This window comes from Eublepharis macularius, chromosome 1 (assembly GCF_028583425.1).
Source record: "Eublepharis macularius isolate TG4126 chromosome 1, MPM_Emac_v1.0, whole genome shotgun sequence".
NCBI classification, from domain to species: Eukaryota; Metazoa; Chordata; class Lepidosauria; order Squamata; family Eublepharidae; genus Eublepharis; species Eublepharis macularius.
Window position 1 is genome coordinate 98,714,338 of NC_072790.1, and position 27,166 is coordinate 98,741,503.

Below are 27,166 nucleotides of genomic sequence, written 5' to 3' on the forward strand. Positions count from 1 at the left end.
GAATGTCAGGTTCAGTGGGTATATGAGCTGTACTGTCTCCATTTTCTAATGCTTCTAGTGTTTAAGTGCTTTCCCCACAGGTGCACAAGTTCCCAAGCAGACTTCTCACCGAACGAGACTGTTTTGTCTAACAACGTTCCATCCCAGATTGGCCTTGACAGAGTCCAGCTTCCCAAGACTGAAAGATGTTGTTTTGAGAACTGTGGGGGGAGGCTGGCTCGGCTGGGAACTGTTACTTTGTACCTCATGCTTTGCTCTTCATTGGTAACAATGCTCTTGTACCATCCTGGATCTCTTATTCAGGACAGTGGACTATAATGGGTCATTTCTACAGTAAAGTTTCCTTATTCAAACAATGGACTCTTGTTTGCTTGTAGAGGAGAACCTGTAGGAAGGATATTATTTAGCCACAGTCTGACAGGTACAACTGCAGGAATTCCTGAATGATGTTGTAGTCCTGGACCCATTCCAGTATGGCTTCCGTCCTGGCAATGGGACGGAGATGGCCTTGGTTGCCCTCACAGATTACCTTCGCAGGCATCTGGATTGAGGCGGGTCAGCGCTGCTTGTGTTACTCGATCTCACAGCAGCGTTTGACACGGTTGACTATGATTTGTTGGCCAGCCACCTTGCCGACGTGGGGATTAGGGGGACAGCCTTACAGTGGCTGGTCTCCTTTCTCCAGGGTCGGGGACAGAGGGTGGCGCTCGGGAGAGATCTATCGCCCCGTCACCCTTTGGTGTGCGGGGTTCCCCAAGGGGCGATACTCTCCCTGATGTTATGTAACATCTACATGCGCCCCCTCACCCAGTTGGTGCGGAGGTTTTGGCTGGGCTGTCATCAATACGCGGATGACACCCAGCTTTTTCTGTTGATGGACGGACGGCCAGACACGGCCCCAGACAATCTGGCCAGAGCTCTGGAGGCTGTGACGGCATGGTTGAAACAGAGCAGGCTGAAATTGAACCCAGTGAAGACGGAGGTCCTGCAGCTGGGATGGGGGCTGCCAGATGTTGGGATCCAGCTCCCTGCCCTGGATGGGACACCACTGGCAATTTTGCCAGTGGTGAAGAGTTTGGGCGTGCTCCTGGATACCTCCCTGTCAATGGAGGCCCAGATCACAGTGGTTGCCAAGTCTGCATTTTTCCATCTTCGTCAGATCAGGCAACTTGCCCCCTACCTGACGCCCCAGGACCTGGCTACAGTGATCCATGCAACAGTCACCTCCAGGCTAGATTACTGTAACTCACTCTACGCTGGGCTACCCCTGGGCCTGATCTGGAAACTACAACTGGTCCAGAATGCGGCAGCGCGGGTCCTGACTGGTATATCTTACCAGTCACATATCACACCTATCCTGTGCCAGCTGCACTGTCTTCCGGTTGAATTCTGAATCAGGTTCAAGGTATTGGTTCTTACCTTTAAAGCCCTGAGCGGGTTGGGACCGGCATATCTTCGGGACCGCCTCTCCCTGTACGTTCCCTGGAGACCGCTTCGATCAGTGGATGTTTACTGGTGGTCCCCAGCCCTAAGGAAGCCCGCCTTGCTTCAACCAGGGCCAGGGCCTTTTCAGTCCTGGCCCCAGCCTGGTGGAACGCTCTGTCAATGGAGACCCGGGCCCAGCGGGACTTATTATTGTTCCGCCGGGCCTGTAAAACAGAGCTGTTCCGCCAGGCGTTCAGTGGTTGAAGGGGGCGGTGCCATGTCGGCCTCCCACCTTCAGGGAGGGGTTTTCCCCACCATTGCACTTGGTTAATTGATTTCATTATTGTTTTGTATATTGATTTTAGTATTGTTGTTTTTATTGATTTTAAACTGTTCACCGCCCAGAGCCCCTGGGGATGGGCGGTATATAAATTGAAATATAAAATAAATAAATAAATAAATGTTGGTTACAAGCAATGTAAAGAACTAAAGATCTCTATAGCCTATAAATTAAAAATAAAAAGGAAACTAACCAAGTAAAATTACAAATAGCTATGCGTATACCATATTTTATGAATTTACTTACACCATAAAACTTACACTAGGGATGAAATCGGGCTACTGAACTTAAGAAAATACTTACAACCTAGATTTAGCAATTCTGACCTTACAAAGAATGGCAAATTCTTCTCTCAGTAGGACAGAAATAGACGGGATCACCATGACTGATTACTTTAACTGGGAGAGTCATCAACCAAGGTTGAGACTGAAGAGGTCAGGCACTCTTCAGTGGTTCTTTTCTCACTTGACTGGCCAATTCCATATAGTGGTGCTGGGAAGCTACTGCTTGGGCTCACAGCATTTATGCTGTGGGTTCCCACAGTCTACCCCATACTGTTCAACATCTGCACAAAACCACTGAGAGGGACTGCTCATACCACCAACAGGCAGATGATACCCAGTTCTATTTGTGTCTATCAACTGATTAAAGTGGGTCTTTAACAGTCCTGAACAAGTGCTTGGAAAAGGTAATTGGATGGATAAGGGCCAATAAACTGAAGCTCAAACCATAAAAGACTGAGATGCTATTGAACAGTGACAAAGCTAGTCAAGGACTAAAGAATCTGTTATGGAAGGAGGGACACTCTACCTGAAGCAGGTGTGTAGTTTGGGGATGCTGCTGGATCCTAGACTATGGTTACAGGCTCAGGTCTCCTCCATGGTAAATAGTGCCTTTTATAAGCTTCAGTTGATATTTCAAGCTATGACGATTCCCAGAAAACTGTGATCTGGCCACAGGAGGGTCTGGCCATGTTAGCATGCATTGACTGGCTGTTTATATTGATTTCTCATGGGGGCACTGTCAACATGCTGCTCCTTGATTGGTGTCTTGCAGCTGTGTTGTTATGGATTCCTGTGCAATTGGTATGGTCTTGTTGAATGGTGTTTCTTTCATATATTTCTCCACTGTAGAATGGGTATACTGACAAAATACTGTCTAGTGAAGTCAGCAACCTGCTGGCACCAGCATTAGTGACACCACCAGCATCAGAGGAGGTAGTTGCTTATCTTGATTGCTTTTTATTGAATATGTCAGTCATTGCACTGTTACTTGTAAAACATCATGTGGAAATTAACCCTATGGGAATTTCCCCCAAGGCTATTAAGTGCCTAACACAATCTAAAAATACAATAAACTACATATTCTGGTTTACAGAATGGTCCATATACACACACATGTGTGTGCACACCTGTAGAAGGTATACTTATAGACAAGATAAAGAGAAAACAGATACCAAAGTGAGTAACCTCTGGAGTTTCCATTTTGTTCAGAAGCATCTTTACAATCAATTCTTCAGGAATACTTTGACCTTGATATAGCAATTCCTTACTCTAAAGAAAAAAATACATAAAGTATAGTGTCAAAATACACTGGGAGACATCTATGAAGGTCTACTTCAAAATAAGGCCCAATTAAGTAAAAAGTGATTACTCACAGGAGCCACAATTTGGCACCACACATAATACAGATGCTTTACAGTCTTATAGCTAAACCTCACAAAAATATGCAAGCATGGATGCTGTCGAGATTAACTGTAAAATGAACAGCCTTTAAGATTCCAGTGTAGTACATCATCATTATAAACAGAATGACATCTTTTTGAGTCCACAAGTCAACAGGCTTACAATGGGCTGCTGGTCTGAAGCAACTAGGATGAGTGGTTTTTTTCTCTCTTCTGCTGCAGGTATTTATAGCTTGGGTGTGACTGGGTCCATAAGCCGTTGGGCATGAACCAAAGGGAAAGAATTGAAGGACTCTTTAGTTGTGGCCCTTGGCCAGTTGGATTGACCTGGTGGACATCAGCCCAGGATAACTTGTTTAGTTTTTGGGGGGAGGAGGGGTTATACTGTGCTTGGAAATTTGTTTAAGGAGTTTTTTGTATGCTCCTTTCAGTCTGTATTGGGAAGAAAAAACAGGATAAAATATATTAAATAAATTAGAAGGGTGTAACTCTTAGTAGGGTTGTCAAATGCCTGGTGAAAAAAAGGGTCCTGCCTCTTTAATGGAGGCTTAATGGGATGTTACCAGGTCAAATGATTTATCTCCATGCCATGAAAAGCTTCTGTTGCCTAAATCAACATATTAAGCCCTACTACAGGGAAAGGACATTTCTTCTTCAGGCAGTGAGCAACCCTATTTCTTGGGATGGCACTGGCATCCATCTTATTCTGTTGTAGCAAAGAACAAAAAGAGTATTATGGTACATTGACAGATTTATTGAAGCATAAGCTTAAGTGGACTAGAGTCCACTGTATCAGATGCATGCAATGGATCCTCAGTCAGTTCACAGATGCAGAGGAGATGCAGAGGAGCAGTAAACCAAATTCAACAAATGAAATTTAGACTTTACCTTGAGTCCATATTCTGTTCCTGATGATATGTTCTCATCTATAAGCTCAAAAACTAAAAATGATACATAAGGAGAAAATTTTAAGTTCTGAAGTGATATTTTTATGTACATGTAGGGTACATTAAAATGCCCAGTATACAAATAGAGATTAAATAGCAACAAGAATCATGTTAGCCTTCAATTCAGAACTAAACATTAGCCATCAAAAACTGCAATGAAATGTAGAAATGAATTGTCCGTGCATGGGGAGTTGTGCAACTCATTGTAGGAAAGCAATGTGAAAGTTCCACACTGGGAATTACAAAAAACAAAACCAAGTAAAACAGGAAATACACTTAATAGAGATGGTTGTTGTGGATTTTCCGGGCTGTATAGCTGTGGTCTTGGCATTGTAGTTCCTGACGTTTTGCCAGCAGCTGTAACTGGCATTTTCAGAGGTGTAGCACCAAAAGACAGAGATCTCTCACTGTCACTGTGACAGCCCAGAAAATCCACAACAACCATTGTTCTCCGGCCGTGAAAGCCTTCGACAATACACTTAATAGAGGTTTGCATGTGAATATTTGCAAACTGAAACAGTGTATAAATTCCCAGTTTAGTTTCAGATTTTGTATTTCTAATCTGAAACATAACAGGGAATTTCTGGCAGTGTTTCAGTTCAGAAAAATCCATATACACACCCATAGCATGTGTGTTTCCTGTTGTCCTTGCATTGCATTTGCTTGTAAGCAAGCAGAGTTTTGCTTGTGAAATGTAACTTTCTTGCATCAATCTTGCTGTAGCCCCTAGTACTCCCCAGAAGCCACTCTCGAGCGGTGGAAAACTCAGGGATTGTGAGAGATGTCACACAGAGAAGGAAGATCTAGTAAAAATCATCCCTCTCCACTGGTGGTGGAGAGTGCTGTCAAGTTATAGCTGAATTATTGTAACTCTTGCTGGGGTTTTCAAGGCAAGAGACTAACAGAGGTGGTTTGCCAATGCCTGCCTCTGCATAGGAATCCAGGTCTTCCTTGGAGGTCTCCCATTTGATTACTAACCAAGGCTGACCCTGCTTAGCATCCCAGATCTTACAAGATGGGGCTTGCCCAGGCTATCCCCCCTACTCAGTTTGCATAATTGGAAACACTGTTTTGCTTTTTGCAAACTTGGGCACTATTCCATGCAGTTTGTTTGTCAATACAATTAATAAGGTTTTACCAAACCTTAACAACTTAGTAGAATAGCAGAATATAAAGATATTAAATATAATAAAATGAATAAATAACTAATAAAACAGCTGTCTGGGAGATGTTAGCCATTTCAGCTTAGCTATCAGTATTCCTGGATGAAACAGAATGCACTAATCCATAGCTGAATGAGCAGAAAGACATTAATATAGTATAATGCTATAAGTATACCAGAATCCAAATGTAACCAAACTGATCTAAAACTATGCTATCGAGTATTTAATTTTCACAAAAATTGGAAACACTGTTTTAGCCACCAGAGGGCAACCATGTTTTTCTAAAAAATACAAATAGACATGTACCAAGCTTTGCAGACAGCCATTAATATTAAAACCATTAAAATAAGTTACTTCCTTTAGTCTGAATGAAAAAAAAATTGCTGTCAAAAAGCACAACGATCTCAGTCCTGCAAATACATAAAATTATACAGAAATCATTGTAAGCATGCAGTGGTAAAATATTAGAGAAACAATTATTTATGAAACAAACTGGTTAATTTGCCATGCTTCCTTCATAGCATTACTTTTTTCTCAGAATCCTACTGATGCCAAGTTACCCCTACATGGGAGAGCGACTACCTTGTTCCTACCTGAAGAGCTAAGTAAATTAAGTATTCCCCAAAGCCAGGGACCCCTGGACAATACTGCCCTGCCCAGGGCCAGGCGCAGGATATTCAGGTTCCTGTATTGCAACACTCTTCTCCTCCCATCACAAACTCATTTCCCACTCAATAGAGGTTTGTATTCTCTCCCATCATCATAATCACCATTGATGGCTCCTCCCCACCACACCCCCAATAAAGACTATGTTGTGGAGTATGATTTCTTTGTACTTCTTTCAGCCGCACTGGTATGCCTAAATAAGTAGCAGATCTAAAAAAGAGTCATTGCGATATTGCAGGAGCCTCTCAGACATTTGGGAGATGTTTAGACTTCCGGTTTGGGATTCATGAAGGTCTAACACAGCTCAGTGAGCTGGGCTGTCCGTGCCGCTGTTTGTGGAGGCTGGAGGGGCGCAGACTGCCCGCAGCCCCGTTCTCAGGCGGAGAACAGGCAAGTACGCTCAAGAACCTGAGGGCGCGTTGATCTCGGGTGTGAGGGGGGTTCTACACAACGAGCCCCCTTCCACTCTTGAGGTCCCACCTGAAGAAAGGTTGCCAAAATCTCTGCGGCGGCTCTGGAGTCATTTTCTGACATAAGACCTACATGCCCAAGCCTCAGCAAATCAAGAAGGGAATCTTAAGTGATTGGACAATTGAAGCAGCGATTCCAACCCAAGAGAAACGTCTAAGAAGATAAAGATTGCTATCTCTCAATACGGGACAGATTATAAAAAGGAATAAAGAGATAAAGACGATTTAAAAATTGCAAGAGACTTGTTATATATAGGAGAGAATTCCGGCAAGTTAAATTTTTAAAAAGTGACATTGGAAAGAGAAATAAACGCAGAAAATTGATTATTGTTTACATACCTGCGGCTATGAGGAGATAGTGGACTGTGAGAAAGTTTTAATATCGCGAGGACTGCCGTGAAGATAGGAGGAACAGGAAGTGCGTCAAAACCATAGAGAGACCGGTGAGAAGCGGCTTGTTAAAAACGGAAGTAGAAAGTCGCCATTTTGAAGAAGGGCAAAGCTATGGCCTCAAAGAAAACGGAAGTAGGCCATCTTTGGTGAGGGTAAGGGCGATTCCTTCAATATAAAACCATAGAGAAAAGACGCCCGACATTTTGGACCGCGCAAGCACTAATTTTTAAAAATAAACTGAATCGGGACATTTAAAAACAACAGAAAGGAGTAAATCAGTGCCACGGAGTTGAGGAAAAGAGCGGACTCATGGGAGCGAAGTAGATCTAGCCCCACGATGTCAAAGAAGGAGTGGCAAACCGCGCTGGAAAATTTGGACAAAAAAGTTTCAGAAGGAAATAAAGAGCTCAAAGAAATGATGCAAGAGAATTTTAAAGACTTTAAAGAGGCACTCAAATCGGAGATGGCAGAACTCACAAAGAAAATTGATCAAGTACAGAATGAATTGCAAGCTACACAGCAGAGAGTTAATGTAGTAGAGAACACAGTCGACACCCTAGCAGACGTGCAGAGAAGAGAGATGAGAGGAGTGAAGGGAAGGGAAGCATGGCCGTAGCTGAATGTAAACAAATGGAAAAACAACTTAGATTTCGCGCAATTCCGGAGACTACAGAAAAATCAGCCCAAGAGCAGATTTCAGAAATTTTGGCAGGTTACCTGGGGAGAGAGGAAGAGGAGATTGCAGCTCTCCTGGACGTGGCATACAGAATTAATTCAAAATTTGCAGCACAGAGGAAGTTACCAAGGGATATGATTGTGCAATTTACGACCAGAAATATAAGAGAGACAATTGTAAGCAAACAGTTCCAGGAACCATTAGAAGTTGATGGGAAGGTGGTAAGAATCATGAAAGAACTGCCCAGATCGGTGTTGGTGGAGCGGAAAAAATATAGAGAGCTGGTCCAGATGTTAAAGGACTTGAAAATCAGATATAGATGGGAAATACCGGAAGGACTGGCATTTGAATTCGGTGGAACAAGGAGGAATATTAGATCTGGCCATGAGATGGAAGTTTTTATTAGGGACAATGAAAAGGACTTACCAAAAAATACAAGAATGTAACCATGGAGTGTAAAATTATATCTTGGAATGTAAACGGACTAAATTCACCTTGTAAACGTAAGGCTATTTTCCATTGGCTTTTAAAACAAAAATGCTTGCAAGAGACACATACTAGAAAGCAGGACTTAAAGTATCTAAAATTGGCAAAATTGGGAAACGAATTTGCAGCTGCTTCCAAAAAGAAGAAGAGAGGAATTGTATTGTACATAAAGGAGGAGCTGCAGCCAAAACTAGTTTTAAGCGATGTAGAAGCCAGATATCTAGCGGTGGAAATAATTTGGAACTCAAAAAAGATTTTGGTGATTGGAATTTATGCACCGAATGGCGCAAAAGAAAACTTTTTTAAGGATTTGCAAAAACAATTAGATGAGCTGACCTATGATCAAATAATTTTGGCAGGTGACTTTAATGGAGTTACAAGCTTGGAAGAAGACAAGAAATCTAAAATTGCACAGAAAAAGTCATTTTTTGCGTTTAAGGAGCAGGAAAGTCTGGAGGATGTATGTAGGAGACAAAATCCTAAAAACAGACAATATACTTTTTATTCTGCAAGACATTTTACACTATCAAGAATTGACATGATCTGGGCTTCCAAAGAACTGACGTTGTGGACTAGAGATGTGGAGATTATGTCTAAGGTAAGCTCAGATCACAACCCAATCATGTGGAGATTTGGAAAAAATATTAAAAAAGAGGATGGAGGATAAATGAGGACTTGCTGCAGACAGAAGATAATATGGCGTTGCTGCAAAAGGAGACCAAGTTCTTTATACAATACAACATAAACAAGGATGTGTCAACTTATAAGGTATGGGACACTTATAAAGCGGTAATAAGAGGAATCCTGACGGACTTAAATGGAAGAGATAAAAGGAGAAAAGAAGAAAAGAGAAAGAAAATAATGGAAAAAATTAAAGCCAAAGAGATGCAACTTAAGAAAAGACCAGGGAAGAAGCGAATATATCAGGATATAAAAATATTGCAGGAGCAATTGACGGCAATGAACAACAAAGAATTGGAGTGGAACTTAAAAAAAATGAATCAAAAAGCATTCGAAGGCACAAACAAACCTGGCAAATACTTAGCTTGGCAATTAAAAAAGAAAAAAGAGAAGAAAACGATAATTAAAATCTGAGAAGAAGACAGAACATTATTGGACCAAACAGCCATCAGTAAAGCCTTTTATAAATTTTATGCAAAACTGTACCAGAAAAAAAAACGTGAACAGGGTCTTAATAGAGGAATACTTAGAGAAAATGAAACTACCAGTGATGTCGGAGGAATGGAAAGAAATTGTCGAAGGCTTTCACGGCCGGAGAACGCTGGTTGTTGTGGGTTTTCCGGGCTGTATTGCCATGGTCTTGGCATTGTAGTTCCTGACGTTTCGCCAGCAGCTGTGGCTGGCATCTTCAGAGGTGTAGCACCAAAAGACAGAGATCTCTCAGTGTCACAGTGTGGAAAAGATGTAGGTCATTTGTATCTACTCAGGAGGGGTGGGGTTGAACTGAGTCATCCTGTAAGAGTTTCCCAGGGTGTGGAATGCTAATGGCGGGAGGCTTCACTGTATCCTGAGGAGGTTCTTTTGCATATGGATTGGTGCTTGATGTGCTAATCTTCTCTGCAGGGCTATTGTCAGGTGTAGAGTGTTTTGTTAGCCTGGTGTTTTTCAGAACTGGAAACCATGCTCTGTTCATTCTTAAGGTTTCTTCTTTCCTGTTGAAGTTTTGCTTATGCTTGTGAATGTCAATGGCTTCCCTGTGCAGTCTGACAAAGTAGTTGGAAGTGTTGTCCAGTATTTTGGTGTCCTGGAATAAGATACTGTGCCCTGTCTGCGTTAGGCTATGTTCAGCCACTGCTGATTTTTCAGGCTGTCCAAGTCTGCAGTGTCTTTCATGTTCTTTTATTCTTGTCTGGATGCTACGCTTTGTGGTCCCGATGTAAACTTGTCCACAGCTGCAGGGTATACGGTATACTCCTGCAGAGGTGAGGGGGTCTCTGCTGTCTTTTGCTGATCGTAGCATCTGTTGTATTTTTCGGGTGGGTCTGAATACTGCTTGAAGGTTATGCTTTTTCATAAGCTTTCCCATCTGATCAGTAATTCCTTTGATATATGGCAAAAACACTTTTCCTGTAGGAGACTGTTTTTTCTTGGTTGTTTGATTCATCCTGGGTTTGATTGCTCTTCGGATTTCATTTCTGGAGTAGCCATTTGCCTGAAGTGCGTGGTTTAGATGATTAATTTACTCATTGAGAAAGTGCGGCTCACATATCCGTCTTGCACGATCCACTAATGTTTTCATTATGCCTCTTTTCTGTCGGGGGTGGTGATTGGAGTTTTTGTGTAAGTACCGATCAGTGTGAGTTGGTTTCCTGTAGACCTTGTGACCTAACTGAAAGTTTGCTTTGCGGATGACCAAGGTATCCAGGAATGGGAGTTTTCCCTCGATTTCTTTCTCCATTGCGAATTGTATGTTCAGGTGGATGTTGTTGAGATGATTCAAAAACCCCATCAATTCTTCCTCCCCATGGCTCCAAATGATAAATGTATCATCCACAAACCGGAACCATACACTAGGTTTTTGGGGTGCTGATTCTAGAGCTGTTTTTTCAAAATGTTCCATGTAGAAGTTTGCTATAACTGGGCTGAGTGGGCTCCCCATGGCCACCCCATCCATCTGTTCATAGAATTCGTTGTCCCATTGGAAGTAACTGGTTGTCAGACAATGGTGGAATAAGGCTGTTACATCCTCTGGGAAAATCTGATTAATAAGTGCAATAGTGTCTTTTACTGGAACCTTGGTAAACAGGGATACAACATCAAAACTGACAAGTATGTCTTGTGGATTGAGTTTCAGAGAACTGATTTTGTTGATGAAATCTGCTTTCTTGAACAGCTTTAGGTTACACAGTAGGAGGGCACAACAGGGCATGATAGCAGTGTACTACACAAAATAATACAACCCACTTCACCGTTTTTGACAGCAATTGTGTTTGGGTGATTCTCTGATGTGAAGTGAGTTGTGTTATTTTGTGAGGTGGAATGCTGGAATGCCCTTTGGTGTGCCCCCCTGCTGTGTAACCTAAAGCTGTTCAAGAAATAAAGTGTTTTTGATAGGAATTGTGCTTTTGTGATTCTCTGATGTTAAGTGAGTTGTGTTATTTTTTTGTGGGGGGGACTGCTGGTGTAATGTGTCATAATGCTTTGCCTACTTGTACTTTGAAAGGGAGAAAATAATTTTTTAAAAACTTTATTTTGTGTTGTTCGTGTTTTATTCTTTGTTGTGCATTTGGTTCCCATCATAGGGAACAATGGGGCTGGCTGGCCAGCCATCTCTGTAGGTGGTGGGGGAATTTGACGGAGGGTGTCTGTGGTTCAGGTGCTCTTTCACAGGGACCAGCTGGCACTCAGAAGTGTGCCCACCATTGTGGCACCCCTGGGCTGTGCAGAATTGCCCAGGGAAAGAGAGTTTAGAAGTTCCCAGCATAGGGAACAAAGGGAGAGGGCTGGCTTTTGCAAGCCTGTTCCTGGGGTTATGGGTGTGGGGCTGCTGGGGGTGGATTTGGGTCTGTGAGGGGCTAATGTGGGGATCTGGGTCTGTGTGTGGCAGCTGGGGGGAAATTGGGTTTGTGTGGGGCTGTAAGGGGTGGACTTTGGGGGCTGAGAGCACCTACTTGGGGAGGCCATGAAATGCCCCCCCCCAAGTGGGAGCAGGCTGAGCCTTGGTGGGGGGTGGGAGGAAAGGTAGGAGAAGGGCGCCTGAGGGTAGGGGGGCATTTTGCATGCAAAATGCCACCCCTGGCAAGACAAGCCTCCCCCAGCTGTAGTAGAGAAAAGAGCACCTACTTGGGGGGGCCATTTCATGGCCTCCCCAAGTAGGTGCTCTTTTCTCTACTACAGTGGGAGCAGGCTGAGCCTTGGTGGGGGTGGGAGGAATGGTGGGAGAAGGGCCCCTGAGGGTTGGGGGGGCATTTTGCATGCGAAATGCCACCCCTGGCAAAGGAAGCCTGCCTCTTCATTTTTTCCCCATAGGAAAAAATGAATGAAGATGAGCAGCAGCAATCTAAAGCTATGGCTTTTTTTAAGGAGAGGATAGGGGGACCTGGTTTGGGGGGGCCATAACATGGCCCCCCAAAGTCCAATCATTCTGAAACTTGGGGGTTGTTAGAGGGGAGTTAGAGGAAGGCCCCCACCAATTTTGGGTTGATTCGGTGGGAAAATGCCTCCCCCAGGCTTCAGAGAAGCCTGGGGGAGGCTTTTCCCATTGAAAAAGCTAACCCGAATCAACCCGATTCGATTCGGGTTATGGCGATTCGGAAAACCCGAATCGATTCGGGTTTTCCCAAATCGATTCGGGTTTCTCCGAATCAACCCGAATCGGGGTGATTCGGGTTTTTTCGGGTTTTCTAAAACCCGAACTGCACACCCCTAGTCCCTATCCATTTTTGCTAAATTCAGGAAGGAGCCTTTTTGTTTATTCAACAAAGTGCCAAATAATAAACTCTTTAAATGACAGGGAGTTGCATGGAAGGAATAAACACATGACACAGAGAGGAAATATTTACACTTCATCAAACTAGCTCTCTCTCTTTAAAAAGTGCTCCAAAGATAGGCATTATGTCCATCTTGTAATGACATTATGGTTAGGATAGTTCTTATAGTGACGTTATGGTCACTATCTACAAATGCCTAGGACAGATACACAAAACATGTACATCCAATACAACTGTGCTAGTTCTGCTTCTCTAGGGGTGTTTTAGACTTCAACAGGTACCACGGGAATTTTAGTAAACATACAAAAAGGTAAAGCAGAGAAGGTTAAGAAAATGAGGCTGTTTTCAATATTTACCATCTATGAGCGTGCATTTCCAAATCTGTGCTAATTTTGTAGCTAGCGTTTTCTTCCCAACACCCTTAAAATGAAAAAAAGAGTTTAAATTGTAATGATTTGTTCTACAGTAAGAGTAACAAATATGAATTGCAAAGATATAGATTGACAAGCTGAGCTTAAACATAACGGTGACTAGAAAATTTATTCAGGCTAGATGTCATAAGAACAGAAATCCTGCATTTTACCCTGGTATATTATACAGTATATTTCCATTCTTTATAATAAACACATGTTGTCCTTGGTGACTTTCAAAGCAAAAGAATATTTGATGTTTTTAAACTTGATAACCCTCTGGGCCAAAATAACAAACACAATCTGATTCTGTCTTCTCTGTCACACAGACATTGATTTATGAGTTTCACGCTGGAAAAAAAATGAACTGAAGCAAATTTCTCCTGCCGGTATGAAAACTGGTAGTGATGCAAAATAAAAACTCAGTGAGTTACAGTTACCCTATTATGCTAAATGCACATCATTAAAGAGGCCAATCCACACTGGAAACAACAACTCCCAGATTTACCTGGGGGCCCGGATTGCTGGTGATGTGGGGAAAGCAAGCGGGGAGACGACATGGCAGCTGCCATGTCGTGGAGGGGCAGAAAACGACCAGGGGAACACGCCCAGGAACATCCGGTGCAGAACCCTGGTCTGGGAAGCTGGCCCCCACCCTTCGGCACTTGGCTCGTGGTGGCATTGTGCCCAGCCCTCCCTTTCGTCACAACTTTGAAGTGAGTAGGCTGCGGATTGGGGCATTGGACACCAATCCATTTGGGGGAAACAGGGCCCTCAGGCTCAGTTTCTCTATTATGGGGATCCCCATAAGGGGTCTGGGGAGTGAGGAATGGCTGGTGCATGCCCAGTCAGGGGCTGTCACTCTGCCTCACTCCCAGGTGGCAGGGGATGATTCACACAGGGGTGTATACCCACGTGGCATCTCACTGACTGCCATTCCATGATTCCCCACCTCAGCAGAGGTCTGAGGGGGCGTGTGGGTCATCGGCTTGGCAGGCAGGTCAGCCGATGCTTGGATCTGTGCCCTATGCCCATCGTTGCTCCGAGCTGTAATCTCAATAAAGTTGTAGCCTCTTTACCTCCAACACTGTGTCCGTGTGTTTTTGTCGCTGTGCCCCCTCCTCACTCTCCTCCCCGACTCAGCACTCACCTGCAAAGTACAGTTTCTACACTGCCGTCCTATGTACAATCTAGTATTGAGGGAGAAACAAATTTTGCCAGTTTGAAGTGTATTGGGCAGTACTGATTCGCTGGGCAGCACTTACATCACAAAGTGCCTCCTCCTGGGACAGGTATTGTATAATTATTTAAATTCACAATTACACAAAGAGTACCTTTTAGACAAGTGAAAGGAAGATAGCCCACTATAAACAAAGAAATCAGCATTTGCTATGGCAGCAGGTATACTCATTATTTGGAAAGTGGCAAGGAAAATGGGATCAGCCAAAAAACTGGCGAAAACACTATGCTGGTACTTCAGTTTTCCCCAGACTGCCTTATGAAAGCATCCCAGTGTTCTTTTGATGTGCAACTACGGCCTTACTCTTGCATATATTTCAACAAAGCAGTCCCACAACTGGTATTTCGAGCTTCTCACAGGGCTTCAAGAGTAGCTTACAGTGAAACAAATACAAAAAACCTCTACCAGTCAGTGTGTACCAAGCTTGGCTTGCTGGATCGTATCTATGTTTAGCATTGAGACAAGACAAATATTCTACAATACCATCTTTACATTATTTTTAAGAAATGTCACCCAGTCAGCGGTAAAGAAGGTTCTTAAGGCTTCAAAGTACTGTAATTATATAATAGCCTGCTCCCATAGAAATCAACACAGCTTTCTTCCGAGAGTAACACGCTTGAGATCAAAATGGCTGGCTAGAAATGAAAACACTTATTTGGAATGCAATCGTTTTGAAACCAAGGAGACGCTTTCAAGTAAGACTACTTGGAAATAAGGGTCAAAGGAGGAATCTGGAATTTGCCTCGTCTTTTTTTTTTTAATAAAATTTTTATTTATTTTGGTAGGTTAGCATTTACATCCAATACAAAAACATTAATTATTCTTCCCTTAACTAGTGTATGCCCCCCACCCCTCCCTCCCCCTTTTATTTTGACTTCCAACAGCGCTAGAACCGTTCTATCCCTGATCATTACATCTAATTTACATCTAATCTTTTTGATTACAGGTAAAGTCACTTAATATCTATCTTTCAGTAGTTATCAAAGATTACTAATTTCCCTTTTACATCCCATTCATTTTCTAAGTAATCCTTCATTTTCTGGAATTTGCCTCCATGTCATAGCTTCTCTTCATTGCCAACACCACAGCACACAGTATGGCATGCCTTTCTTGCACCAGGCATGGTGAGTTTCTGTATTAATGCATTCTGTCTGTGCTGGCAGCTGGGGCTCCCATAAAAGCCTTTCAAATGATAAAGAAGAACATAATGGACCACAGCAATAATCGTGCTGAGAAGTCATCATGCAGAGGTTCTTCCCAATTTCTTATGTACAATGATTGGTAAATGATCTGTTACCTTTAGGTACAAGCATACATGAAACTTATCCTTTTTAAAAATCAAATTTGTTGTTTAAAGGAAACTGCTGCATTATTTTAATTGTGTGGTATTTAAAGCCCTATATGGCTTGGCACCAACCATCTCCACTCTGCCACAGAAGCTTGCTGGGTGACTTTTGGCCAGCTCATCACTCTCAATCTAACCTACTTCACAGGATTGTTAGGAGGAGCTGCTTTGGGTTATCACGGGGAAGAAAGGCAGGTAATAAATGAAGCAAATTAAAAAAAACCCTGAAGGGCTGCCTATTCCCATATGAACCTACCCAACCACTGTGGCCGTCTTTGGAGAGCCTGCTGCAGGTGCTGCAGCAGGTGCTGCAGGTGCTCCCACTTCCTGAGATTAGGTAGACAGCCATCTGGGAGAGGGCCTTCTGGGCCATGGCACCAAAACTCAGGAGCTGCCCCCCCCCAAGAGATTCACCTGTCTGTCCCCTTCTGTGGCCATACTCTGACAGCAGGCGAAGACTTCTTTTGTTTTGCTTGGCATTCCCTTCTCTTTTCCCAAAGTTTTAACTGTTGTTTTATCTTTTACGTATTCTACACTCTGGTTTTAAATTGTTTTAATGATGTATTAGCATGTTGGTTTTAATGGTTTTTAATATGATTTTAATCTTTATGTTTTAATTTGTTAGTTGCCTTTGTGACCCTAAAGAGGTAGAAAGTATGGTTAAAATATTAATAACTAGTAAATAAACAATAAATTTTAAGTCAACCAAAGATGACACCACACCACTAGAAAGTAATCACTAAGTGATTGTGAAACAAAGTTGGTGAAGAGAACTTGTATGATAAGGCTGTAAATTTCAAACCTCACATTAGAATAAGGTGCAAGTTTAATCAAACTGAAAATTCTGTCTTACTGGTTTTCCAAGGATGAGGAAGCAAGTAGGCTTTGACATAAGAAACGCTTTGTCAGCTTCATCTTCATCATATATATCTACAAAGGGATAAGATTGCTCTTCCCGAGGAGATACCATCATTACACCTACAGTAGGAAGAAAAAATATTAAGTCTATCACTATATCATAAGAGTGCTTGATTTATAAGTACGCAGGTATTCTGACCCTTAAAAAAATGAAGGTGTTGTATCAAAAGCCACTGGTCAGTCCCCAGAGGGTAGCTAGACTTCCCTTTCCAAAGGCAGTTTTCTAAAGTGACCATTAATCCGCCTTAATAAGCATACCTTTTCTTCTAGCATAAACTTTCGCGGCCTAGAGTCCACTACCACCCTCTGGAATTAATCTGCGTTAAGTAATCTTCAATACGCAAATCAGGAGTAAGGAGAGAGCTCCAGCGGGCCAGGAACGCCTGCAGAGATTTGTGTATCCCTCGTCACCTCGGAAACCGCCACGCGCCCCTCCTCTCCCGGCAGTCGAACTACCGGCTCGCTCCACCCAATCAACGAAGCTGAGGGCGGCCCTCTTCGCGAGCCTGGTTTTTTTGAACAGGGCGTCGGTTGGGATCAGTGGCGACCCTGCCAAGGTGGTTGTAACTGCGGAGGAAGAGCTTGTGGCGGGAAGCCTCGGGATTCACGGAGTCTCTTGAATAGGGTGGGAAGCCGAAGGCAAGAATCCCATTCAAGTTGGCGGGAGGTGTTTGTTTCAGTTTTTACTCTGAGAAAGATCCTTAAGGTGACTTGCACAAGATTTTGAAATAAAATAGTTGATGTGGGGATGCTTCCGTTCACTCCTCGACTACACACTTCATGGGACTTGACTTCAGCGGCGGTTAACGTCGAGGGAATAGGGTCAGGCTCCGTGCCATTGTGCGCGTCTGACCCGATACCCTTAGGGCGATTCAAAATGTTCAGCGCTTTACTAGCGGCGGCAACCAACACAATATAACCTCCCTCCCCACCCTATTCGGTCGCAATCGGAGGTAAGGCGTAACTACAGACGCTACGCTCTTTCCTCGACGCCGGGCACGAATCCCAAACCTAAAATGGCTGTCGCGGCAACAGGCGCCACCATGCGAACTCGCTCAGTTTTTCGTCATTCTTCTGCGACTGCGCACGATTTTTTTCTGGGGTGACCCGCTTCTGGTTTGGTGGGGAGTGGAGTTGCTGTTCCGGCCTCCTTTCGTCATCGGGCGTCTTGCTGACTGAGCGGAGGGGAAGGTGGCTCTATGGTCCTCGCTATCCTCCCTCTCCGTGGCGACGGTAGCCTGAGCCACCCCCCTAAGGAGAAAGAAGGGTCGCCCAGGAAGGCTGGCGCTGTGCCCCAGCCTGAGAGAAAACCCCTCCCTTTCCCCCACCATGCCCGCTGCGGCGCCGATCATCAGCTCTGTGCAGAAGCTGGTGCTGTACGAGACCAGAGCTGTAAGTAGCGCTCCCGACGCCTGCCCTTCTCTCCCGCTGCTTGACTGCCGGAGGTGCTAAAGCGCAGAATAAAAAGGGAGCCGTAGGAGCCCAGCAAGTGCAGTTTACAGCCTGTGTTCGGAAGTTCCACCGGGACTTGGTATTTTAGGATCACGTTCTAACACCCCCCCCCCCTTTTGAATAAACGTGTATGCTGTTGGGCTGTTAAGAAGCTGCCAATATCCTTCAGTTGCGCATAGATTACACCGCAAACTGTTAAGTACCAAGCATGTGGAAGCTTTCTCTGCAACTTGAAGCCTTCTAGCCCGTAGGTTTATTGTCAATCAGATGCCTAGGATAGTTGTCAGAGCTTCTTTTCGGTTGCTGTAAGCTCAGATGTACGGGACACACCATATAGCAGAAGCAATCACAGCGAGGGCTGTTGAGGAGGGTTGTGTTTTGGCAGGCATGCATTTTGTATGGCTATTTAGACATTTGTCTCTTGTTTATCCCGTGTTTAAGGCACCCTAAGTCAACAAAAAGAATGCAAGAGATACAGTTCAAAACAATATTAATGATTAACTGTTGGGGGAGGATGGATGTGATAGTTAAATGAAACCTCCATGTTCTGAGGCAGTGCATTTCTCTGAATAAAGGTGTTCATGATCATCTGAGTTTTGAAAAAAGCATCTGGTTGACTTGCTGGATATGGAGATCTGAGATAGATTGACCTTTGGTCTGATCTGGTAGAGAACAAGTGTGATATAGTAGATAGAGTGTTGGACTCTAATCTGGGAGCCCTGGGCTTGACTCCCTGCTGTGCCATGAAAGCTTACTGGATGACCTTGGGACAATCACCCTCTCTCACCCTAACCTACCTCACAGGGTTGTTGTGTTGATAAAATAGAAGAGAGAATGATGTATCAGTTTTGGGGGTTACAAAAACTGAAAAGGTGAGGTATAAATAAAATTAAAAGTAGAGCTCTTATATTTCTTTAAGAATCTTTTTATTCTTAAAGAAATACAATTAGCTTTTCTTTCACAACTACAAGTTTCTTTGCACCTATTTTTTCTTGCTTGGTCATTTAGCAACATATCACTTATATGATTAGTGTTCTACTTTCAGCTTCTTTTGCATAGGGATGCTTGCAAACCTGTCAGTTTGGCACACACCTTGCTTGCCAGTGATGATCATGATAAAGGCTTCTCACTCAGGCTTGCACACACCCCACCACCCCAGGAAAATTGCTACACAGTGAAATTGGATAATGGGTCCAATTAAAAGCTGTGCTGGTCAGCTGCCTGCAATCTGTTTGTATCTGTTCACAGGAACAAGCAACTTGCAGCCATCTGAAGCTGACTGTCAGCTGATGAGGGATCACCTGGGAGTCAGCTTCTGATCTTCCATCCATGAGAGTTTCCTAATAGTGCCATCCTAAGCAGAAATACACCTTTGCAAGCCTACTGACTTCCATGGACTTTGAGTTGCAGCCCAACTTTCCATTGCCAATGTAGTCGTGCTGGATTGTGATTATAATGGTTTGTGAGGAATAAGGGAACGGCCATATGCTTTCCCTTTATTCCCATTTACTGAAACATTAAGGTAGCTAACTGTCTGGAGAAATGATAGGATGTTATTTACCTTCATATAATGAAAAGCTTCAGCTACCCATTTCCTCACATTTAGCCTGTCACTTTATCCAGGCATTGGTGTGTTCGTAATCAAAGTACTAAAATATTATTATACAAAGAAGAGGGAGGCATAATGGTGGAATTTTGTGCCCTGTTGCACCCCCCTTTTTCCATTAGAATAAATAAATTCTAAGTGGAAGAATTCTAGCGATATGTACATGGAAAGTTTTTCTTTTAAGGGGTACTCTCTAAGCTATAATTAATTTGTTTAAAATTTATGTAATAAAGATCTAGGTTTTTTTTTATTTTTGAGCTATTTTGTTTGGATCTTGGACTTTGATCCAGACCACCCCAACCCCTTCTTCCCATTGAAGTTTCCGTGCTGATGGTGTGAAGTTCATTCAAAGTCACTGTTTTTTTCTCTGTGTATTTTGAATTATCTGACATTTACTCTTTTGAGGAATTAAGTTTTTATGCTGAGTCCATTAATTGTGTTCTAATTACTTAGGTAAAACTTAAAAAGCTGTCAAGAATAGGTGCCCCCCATACTTCATTATTCTCTGAGTGGACAGATTTCTAAGTACTTGTGCATAGTACTGGGCTTCTAACTTGGTATAATCAAGTTTACAGTCTTTGAGGATCATAATAGCAATTATAAATTATTATGTATTTTTATGTAAAAATGATGTATTTGATACTTATCCAGAATGAAAGTCATATCTGAGACCTGTTTTATCCTCAACCAAACATATTATTGTCTCAGTATCTAATTCCAAACCAGGCCAATGAATATGGATTTTAAAAAATCTGCAAAATGGAGCCAGAGACAGACAGGGGAGAGTTCTGTACGAACCTAGATTGCTCAGGTTTGCAGAAAAATCTGAAATAAAAATTAAATAAATTGTGGAATTAAAATACTCCAAAATAATAGAAACAACTGTAGCTTTAAGAAAAGAATGCCCCCTGAGACTACCTTCTGAGAACTGAGGGCCATCTTGTGAGAGGCTAGGCAACCACAGTAAGATTTCCCTGACTTCCAGGCCTTGGTTTCTATAAAACAAAACTGGGAGGGGAGGAGAGAGGCAGGGGTAGTTTGGGAAAACAAAACAGCCCTGATAGACAAGGATTCACAAGAGACAGTTACTATCCACACAACTTTGCCAGGCTCAGCTGTGGCAGCCATCACACAACTTGGCGGAACCCAGCAGCAGCAGTCAGAGAACTCAGTGGCAGTGACTGATGAGAGCCAAGCTACAAGTGACGCCTAACATAGGTTGGATACTTGTCAGCTTCCCTCAAGTTTTGATGGGAAATGTAGGCATCCTGGTCTTGCAGCTGTAATGGAAAGCCAAGCTGTAAAACCAGGACGTCTCCATTTCCCATCAAAACTTGAGGTAAGCTGAGAAGTGTCCAACCTGTGTAAGGTGTCACTTGTAGCTTGGCTCTGCTTGGCTAGACTTTTCTTAGGGGAGGCTTCCAGAGGAAGGGAAAGATGGAAAGCTGAAGACAGTTAGGAAGATAAAGTTAAGTTGGTAGATAGATGAGAAAGAAGCAGGAAAAGGAAATGCTGTGGGGGCTGCCAAGGAAGTAAAAGAGGATATAGTGAGGGAGAAAGGATACAGGAAGAAATAAGATGTTTTCAGTAAGTTATTGTAGGCAACCTGCTTGTTTGATACTAAAATTAGACCCACTTTAATCAAAAGCATATACAGGAAAGAAACAAAAATGGAAATGAGGTCTCGGTTCAGTCCTTTAGCATATCATTTCTATAAGAAGTTCTCGTATGTTATAAAATTTCTTGCTCTCTTTTTTAGCAAATACTTAATAACACCAATTTATGCAGCTTTTTATTAGTCTTCTTACACTTTAGTAAAAAGCTACAGCGGTCTTGTATCTGTATATCTGTTGGTACAAAACTGTATGAAGGTAATCTGTTACATAAAGAATTGTGTAGATAGATTGTCAGCTGTTTTGGATTATTTTGTGTGTTATCTGAAACATTGTTAACATTGACTCCATGATAAGTAGGTTCACAGGTAGGTTTTTTACCCCCTGGTTTCAAGCTATGTACTATTTGTTTGGAATCATTGCCGGATTCGGTATAGTTAAAATAGTGCCTGAGAGAGAAGCACTCCCTGTACACAGACCTCTTAATTTTATCCAAAGTATGGATACGACTCTCCTTTCAGCAGTAGGAGGTTGCTTGGTACAGGATTTTCATTATTGCTTTTTGAAAACTACTTCACCTCATTGATCTTATGCCTCTGTCTCAGTGGGGTGCAGCTTGTCTGCCAATCCTTGGATCTACATTTGAATGGAGAGTGTTTGATATTATTTAGTGCTTGTGTCTCTTTTTATATTTGAATCTAAAGAGGAAGACCAGGTGGGGGCCAGAACTGCATTGGGAGTCTCTCCGGTGATAGCTGCTTTTCAGTTGGCTGATGGGGAAAAGTTTCAGTGTGTCTCTAGCTCCTCAGCTGTGAGAACTGAAGTCACAGAGCATGGCTCTTCCTTCATACTGAAGCATCCCAGAGAGGCTGAAATTGAAACATTCTTTCCTTTATTTCAAGCCCTGAGTTTGGTGGTATAGCCAAGATATGTCAGTCACTTCATAACAAGTGTGGGAAGGGGAAGGTAACCACAAAAGAATTCGAGTAGAGGGAATGTCATTTTACAGGTTTGGTCATCACTCCCCCAGGAACAACTTCTACTCGGCTTAGACCATTTAAGACACTTCAGTGGTAGGTGAAAAATACATTATATAGAAATACAAATGCCCCAGTCTATGGTGTATTTCTAAAACAAAATTTAACTGATTTCCAAAAAAATACAATAAGGGTACTGCCAAAGATAAAATATGTCATTCTGGCATATCTAACTGGATGTTGGTCCCAGTATTATTTGGTCAAAGCAAAAAAGTTGAATTGCTTTGTAGCATAATGGATAAGAGAACTGGCTGTAATCTGGGAGGCTGCTGGTTCAAATCTTGTTTGAGCCACAAATGTAGCAAGCCACAGCCCCCCATTTACAATGGGGGGTACTGATACTTGCTGACTTTATAGGTGGTGGTGGTGGAAAGTGCTGTCAAGTCCTAGCTGGCTTACTGCGACCTCTGCTGAGTTTTTCAAGGGGAGAGAATAACAGAGGTCGTTTGCCATTGCCTGCCTCTGCAACCCTGATCTTCCTTGGACATCTCCCATCCAATTATTAACCAAGGCTGACCCTGCTTAGCTTCTGAGATCTGACAAGATTGGGCTTGCTTGAGGTATCTAAGAACTAAACTACAAGTGACACCTGACATGAGGTGGGCACATGTCAGGTTCCCGAAAGTTTTGAAGGGAAGTGTAGGCGTCATTTCTGACTACTGCTGACAGCTTGCTAGCTTGGGCTATTTAAGAGCCAAGCTACAAGTGACACCTGACTCATTGGGTCAGGCAGGATGCGTTGAGTGCAAAGCAGGCACGGGGTGTGCAAGGCAAAGAAAGCTTCCTGAGCCGCCCCATCTCCTGCTGGATCTCACGTGTTTCTGGTCTGAGACAGGGCGGGAGGGGAGCCACAGAGGCCAGAAGGGGTGCACTGCCACCAGTGGGCAAAGCAAGCACGGGGCGCGGGAAGCTTCGTGCATTGCTGCCGGCGGAGCACTCTCAAATGTCCCAGCTGCCAGCAGCTTTGCCAGCCACCAGCAAAACGGCGTAAGGGGACTTGGAGCAGCGGCAACTGCTAGGGGCTCCCTTGGGCTGGCAGAAGGTGAGCTCCTTGTACACCGCTGCTGGCAGGCTTTGCTTGTAATAAAGGTATGTTGTAAATACTAGCAATCTCTATGCAGGCACTCTTCCTCCACCTCTGCAAGTTGGATGGGTTTTATGTTGTTAACTATGTGAATTCCTTTGGCAAACTCTAGCCCCCAATGGCTGGGAAGGAGTTGAGCTGTCAGCAGTGGTCAGAAAAGACTCCTACACTTCCTGTCAGAACTTTCGGGAACCTGACATGTGTCCACCTTGTGTCAGGTGTCACTTGTAGCTTGGCTCTAAGTCAGTGCACTTTGTAGGTATATTGCAGGATTACAAGATAACAAGTTAGATACAATCCTCACCTTCTGGCAGAAAGAGGAGCCATTTTTGCCAATTCCTTCTCCCACTACAGACTCCCACATCACAGCCGTCATTGTTCCTGGGAAACTCCTGAATCCCAAGGGTTGCATTAGGTGTAGAGTCGGACGGGGAAGGAAGTTAAGTTTTCGTTTGTGAGCTCCATTAATAGTATTTTGACTCCAAACCTTTGTACATGAAGTGCTTAGAATATAGTGCTATATAAATGGTATGCATTGTACTGATTTTAAAGATTATTCAGATAGCAATGAAATCGTAAGCATTTACTGTGACATTTGCGTTCCACTCTTTGCATATTTACTCAAAAGCAAGTTCAACAGAGTTCAGTGTCACTTAATTCCAAATTAGCATTTATAGGATTGTATAATGACACTATTTTATTGAGGAGTTTATGATACTATTTTGTTGAGTTTGGGACCCAAAAGTTAGTCTGAAAGTGGGTTACAGGCCAGCCAGCCATAATGGCAGCTCCTGCCTTTACACCCTTTTCTTCCTCTCCTCTCCTTCCATTCTAGCTTCCCACATTCTTACCTCCCCCTCCCCCTTTGAAAATAATAATGGGGGGGGGTCCTGTCTCGCAACTAGTAAGTTTCCAATAGTAGGTTGAAGGAGGGGGGAAAGGTGGGAGCTGTTCAGCACATGGAAAATGAGAGTAGGAGAGAAAGTTGCATGTGTGAGCTTAGGCTCTATCTTGGCACTGCTCTTTAGCAGCCCATCCTCTTATCCAGCCCCTTGCAGTGCTACACTGCCCTCTACCTACTATGGGAGATACTGCGCTGAGCCATTTGCCACCCACCTCTTTGCTGAAATCTGCCATCTTCCTGCATCTTTTCAACCCAGCACCACCTCCTCTCACTGGCAGGGAAAGGGAGAGGGAGCTGCCAACAGGATCGGCTCCCTGTTCCTCTCATCGCTGCCAGTGCACTTTGCTTCTGAGTGCAAGGGAGCAAGGGGAACACGCTCCTCTTGCTCCCCTAAATGTGCTCTGGAGCCAAGCATGCTGGCAGAGGCGAGAGGGAGCTGAGCAGACTAGATGAGACACCTAGAGAAAAAACCTCTGACAGGGAGAGGGGGAATTCTCCCTCTTCTCCCTGACAGAGGTTTCTTCTCACTACATTTCCCTTGGAAACTTGCAGGAAACTGACAAGTGTCCTCCACATGGCAGGTTTTTCATCTAGTTTGGCTCTCAGTCTCCTGGAGAAGTTCCGATGGGCCACCATACAAAGTAAATTTGGACTTGTGAATCATGAGACCAAAAAGGTTGGGAACCATTGTTATAAAGTATACCTGAATTTCTCCATCTATTGCTAGTCTTTGATTCTTAATTTCATTTGAGACTTGGATGTTTTCTGAGGCTAAAAATCTTTCTTTTTTGCACATGATACTGCAGATCTAAATAAAGTCTTTGATTTCTAAAATGTCGATGGTCTCTATTTTCAGGATTCCCTGCCACCTCTAATTTCCTAGTGGAGAAAAAAGTAAGGTGTACTTAGGTACCTTAAAGTTCAGCAACTTGCTTCTTTAACACTAGGGAAAAATTGTTGTTGAATAAAAACTAAAACATTCATATTTTCAAATATGCTTAAATGTATTGAACTGTGTCATTTTATGTGACATTGAAGCTGTTACTCCTTCCCGTGTTGGCAAATGAAGGCACCTCAAAGTGAGTGCACTTGAGGAGGCTGGCAAAAGAGCACCTCCATTAAAGATAGAGCTCCCACTTTTACAGAAAAACACTGGAAGGGGGAGGGGAGATGTTAAAGCATTCTTTCATTTCCCCCCTTCTCAACCTCCACACTATTAGGAGCCAAGCTGCACATCTTAAAGAATCCCAGGGGATGGGGATAGTCTATATGCACATGAGGTTCTGTGTCTTGTGAACCCAACATCCCATGACATGAATAGTGAGGGCCTCTCACTGCTGAATGGTTCCTTAGGAGGAAAATTGGGCTCAAAGAGCACAGCCCACAGGTCAGGCGTACCCCAAGACCAAGTAACTCCCCCCTCTTTCGAGGCCCCTTTAAGCGGCACAGCTTGAAGAAGGGGGTGGGGCATCAAGGTAGAAATTATGTTAGAGGATATGCATCCCTGGCTTGCATTGTCCAAACCAAGTTCCCTCTTCCCAAAGAATACTTTTAAGGCCTTTCATTGCCTTAAAAATACAATGAAGAAAGAGAAATTTGTATTGGAAAGATTTGTTCCCCCTGAGCTCAGTTGCTTTTGCTGTCAATAGTGCACGTTTTTTCCCTTGTATATAATACATTTCATATTCTCAAAGAAATTTAGCTTTGCGAAGAATGTAAGTATTGCATATATTTAAATTGTACCCCAGATTTCTATTTCTACCACATATCCCTAAACACTTTTCCTCCCCTGCCACCATCCACCCCACCCTAGGGTTCTAACTGGCTACTGATTTTTTCTCAGGCAAAACTCTTTCCTCAGCTCTGCTACCTAAGGTCTCCAGTTAATTGAATCTAGGTGTTTCTGTGTTCAAAGCATACACTTTACCACTGAGATTGGTTTCTCCCTCTTACATCAGAACTTATCAACAATCTTCCTGTAGTCCCTCCCCTTAAGCTGTATGGAACTGTTTACAAAAATACACAGAATTATCGGTTATGCACTCGAGTGTATACACACAGGATCATGCTGCATGCATATTATGTGGTTCCTTTTTGCATCTCAGCCTGTATGAATAGTGTGTAGAACATTGCCAAGACACACATCTTACAAAAGTGCCAAGCATAAGCATATATCTCCATTTTCCTTTGTATTTATTTCAGTGGCTTTTATTGCTTTAGGGATACTAGACTGGTAGGCTTAATATGCAGTAGAACAATGTTAACATCTCTTCTTGTGAGCACTTAGTTTCCCATAAGGAGACAGTGAACTTTTTCTTTCAATCAAAATGGTTGTTTTATAACTTGAAGAAACAACACATTCTCATATTTAGCTAAAGAATTCTGTTACAAATCATTGCACTGTTGGGAGAAGTGCATAATTCTGATAATGAAAAACCAAGACACAGATAAATGAGTAATTCTGAGAGATCACTTCAGCGAATCCTGAGACTGCTTGCTTGTGAGCACAGTAGAGACTCCCCCTGAGCTCCTGGCTTCCTCCCTCTCTACAGTGTTATAAATCAGCACATCTTCATTGTGCATGAAGAGCCCTCATGCTCACCATGGACCCACCAATGAATAAGGGAGCCTATGTTTGTAGGGAGCGATGTGGTTACAGAGCACCCACGATGCTTTCACTGAGGCTGAGTAGAATATTCTTAGGGACACAGAAATCTTGGAAAACTCAAGTGTTTTTCTTTGAACTAATAAAATAGGTACAATTGCTGTATGTTCCTTTTTGTGAATAATGGATAGAATTTGCATGCTTGTTGAGGTTTCATCAGTGCTTAATTAAATCTTTTTACTGTTCTTAAC

General features: G+C 43.1%; 2 protein-coding genes across 6 annotated transcripts in view; one reads left to right on the forward strand and one right to left on the reverse strand.

Annotated features, from left to right (window-relative positions):
* Nucleotides 1-16,976, reverse strand: part of AK9 (adenylate kinase 9) — a 159,613-nt gene extending 142,637 nt beyond the window's left edge. For all 4 annotated transcript variants that reach the window (XR_008598410.1, XM_055001640.1, XM_055001631.1 and 1 more), the window contains exons 1-5: nucleotides 16,873-16,976; nucleotides 16,550-16,674; nucleotides 13,058-13,121; nucleotides 4,338-4,390; nucleotides 3,222-3,318 (exon numbers count right to left, since the gene is read on the reverse strand). Coding sequence is in view for 3 of the 4 variants with exons in the window: in XM_055001640.1 (XP_054857615.1) it covers nucleotides 3,222-3,318; nucleotides 4,338-4,390; nucleotides 13,058-13,121; nucleotides 16,550-16,669 (334 nt within the window). In the remaining variant the exon portion in view is untranslated. The remainder of the gene's footprint in view (nucleotides 1-3,221; nucleotides 3,319-4,337; nucleotides 4,391-13,057; nucleotides 13,122-16,549; nucleotides 16,675-16,872) is intronic.
* Nucleotides 16,977-17,780: 804 nt separating this feature from the next.
* The window catches only part of FIG4 (FIG4 phosphoinositide 5-phosphatase), a 139,038-nt gene continuing 129,652 nt past the window's right edge, over nucleotides 17,781-27,166 (forward strand). For both annotated transcript variants that reach the window (XM_054995992.1, XM_054996001.1), the window contains exon 1: nucleotides 17,781-18,006. In XM_054995992.1, coding sequence (XP_054851967.1) covers nucleotides 17,944-18,006 — 63 coding nt within the window. In that variant the 5' untranslated portion in view covers nucleotides 17,781-17,943. The remainder of the gene's footprint in view (nucleotides 18,007-27,166) is intronic.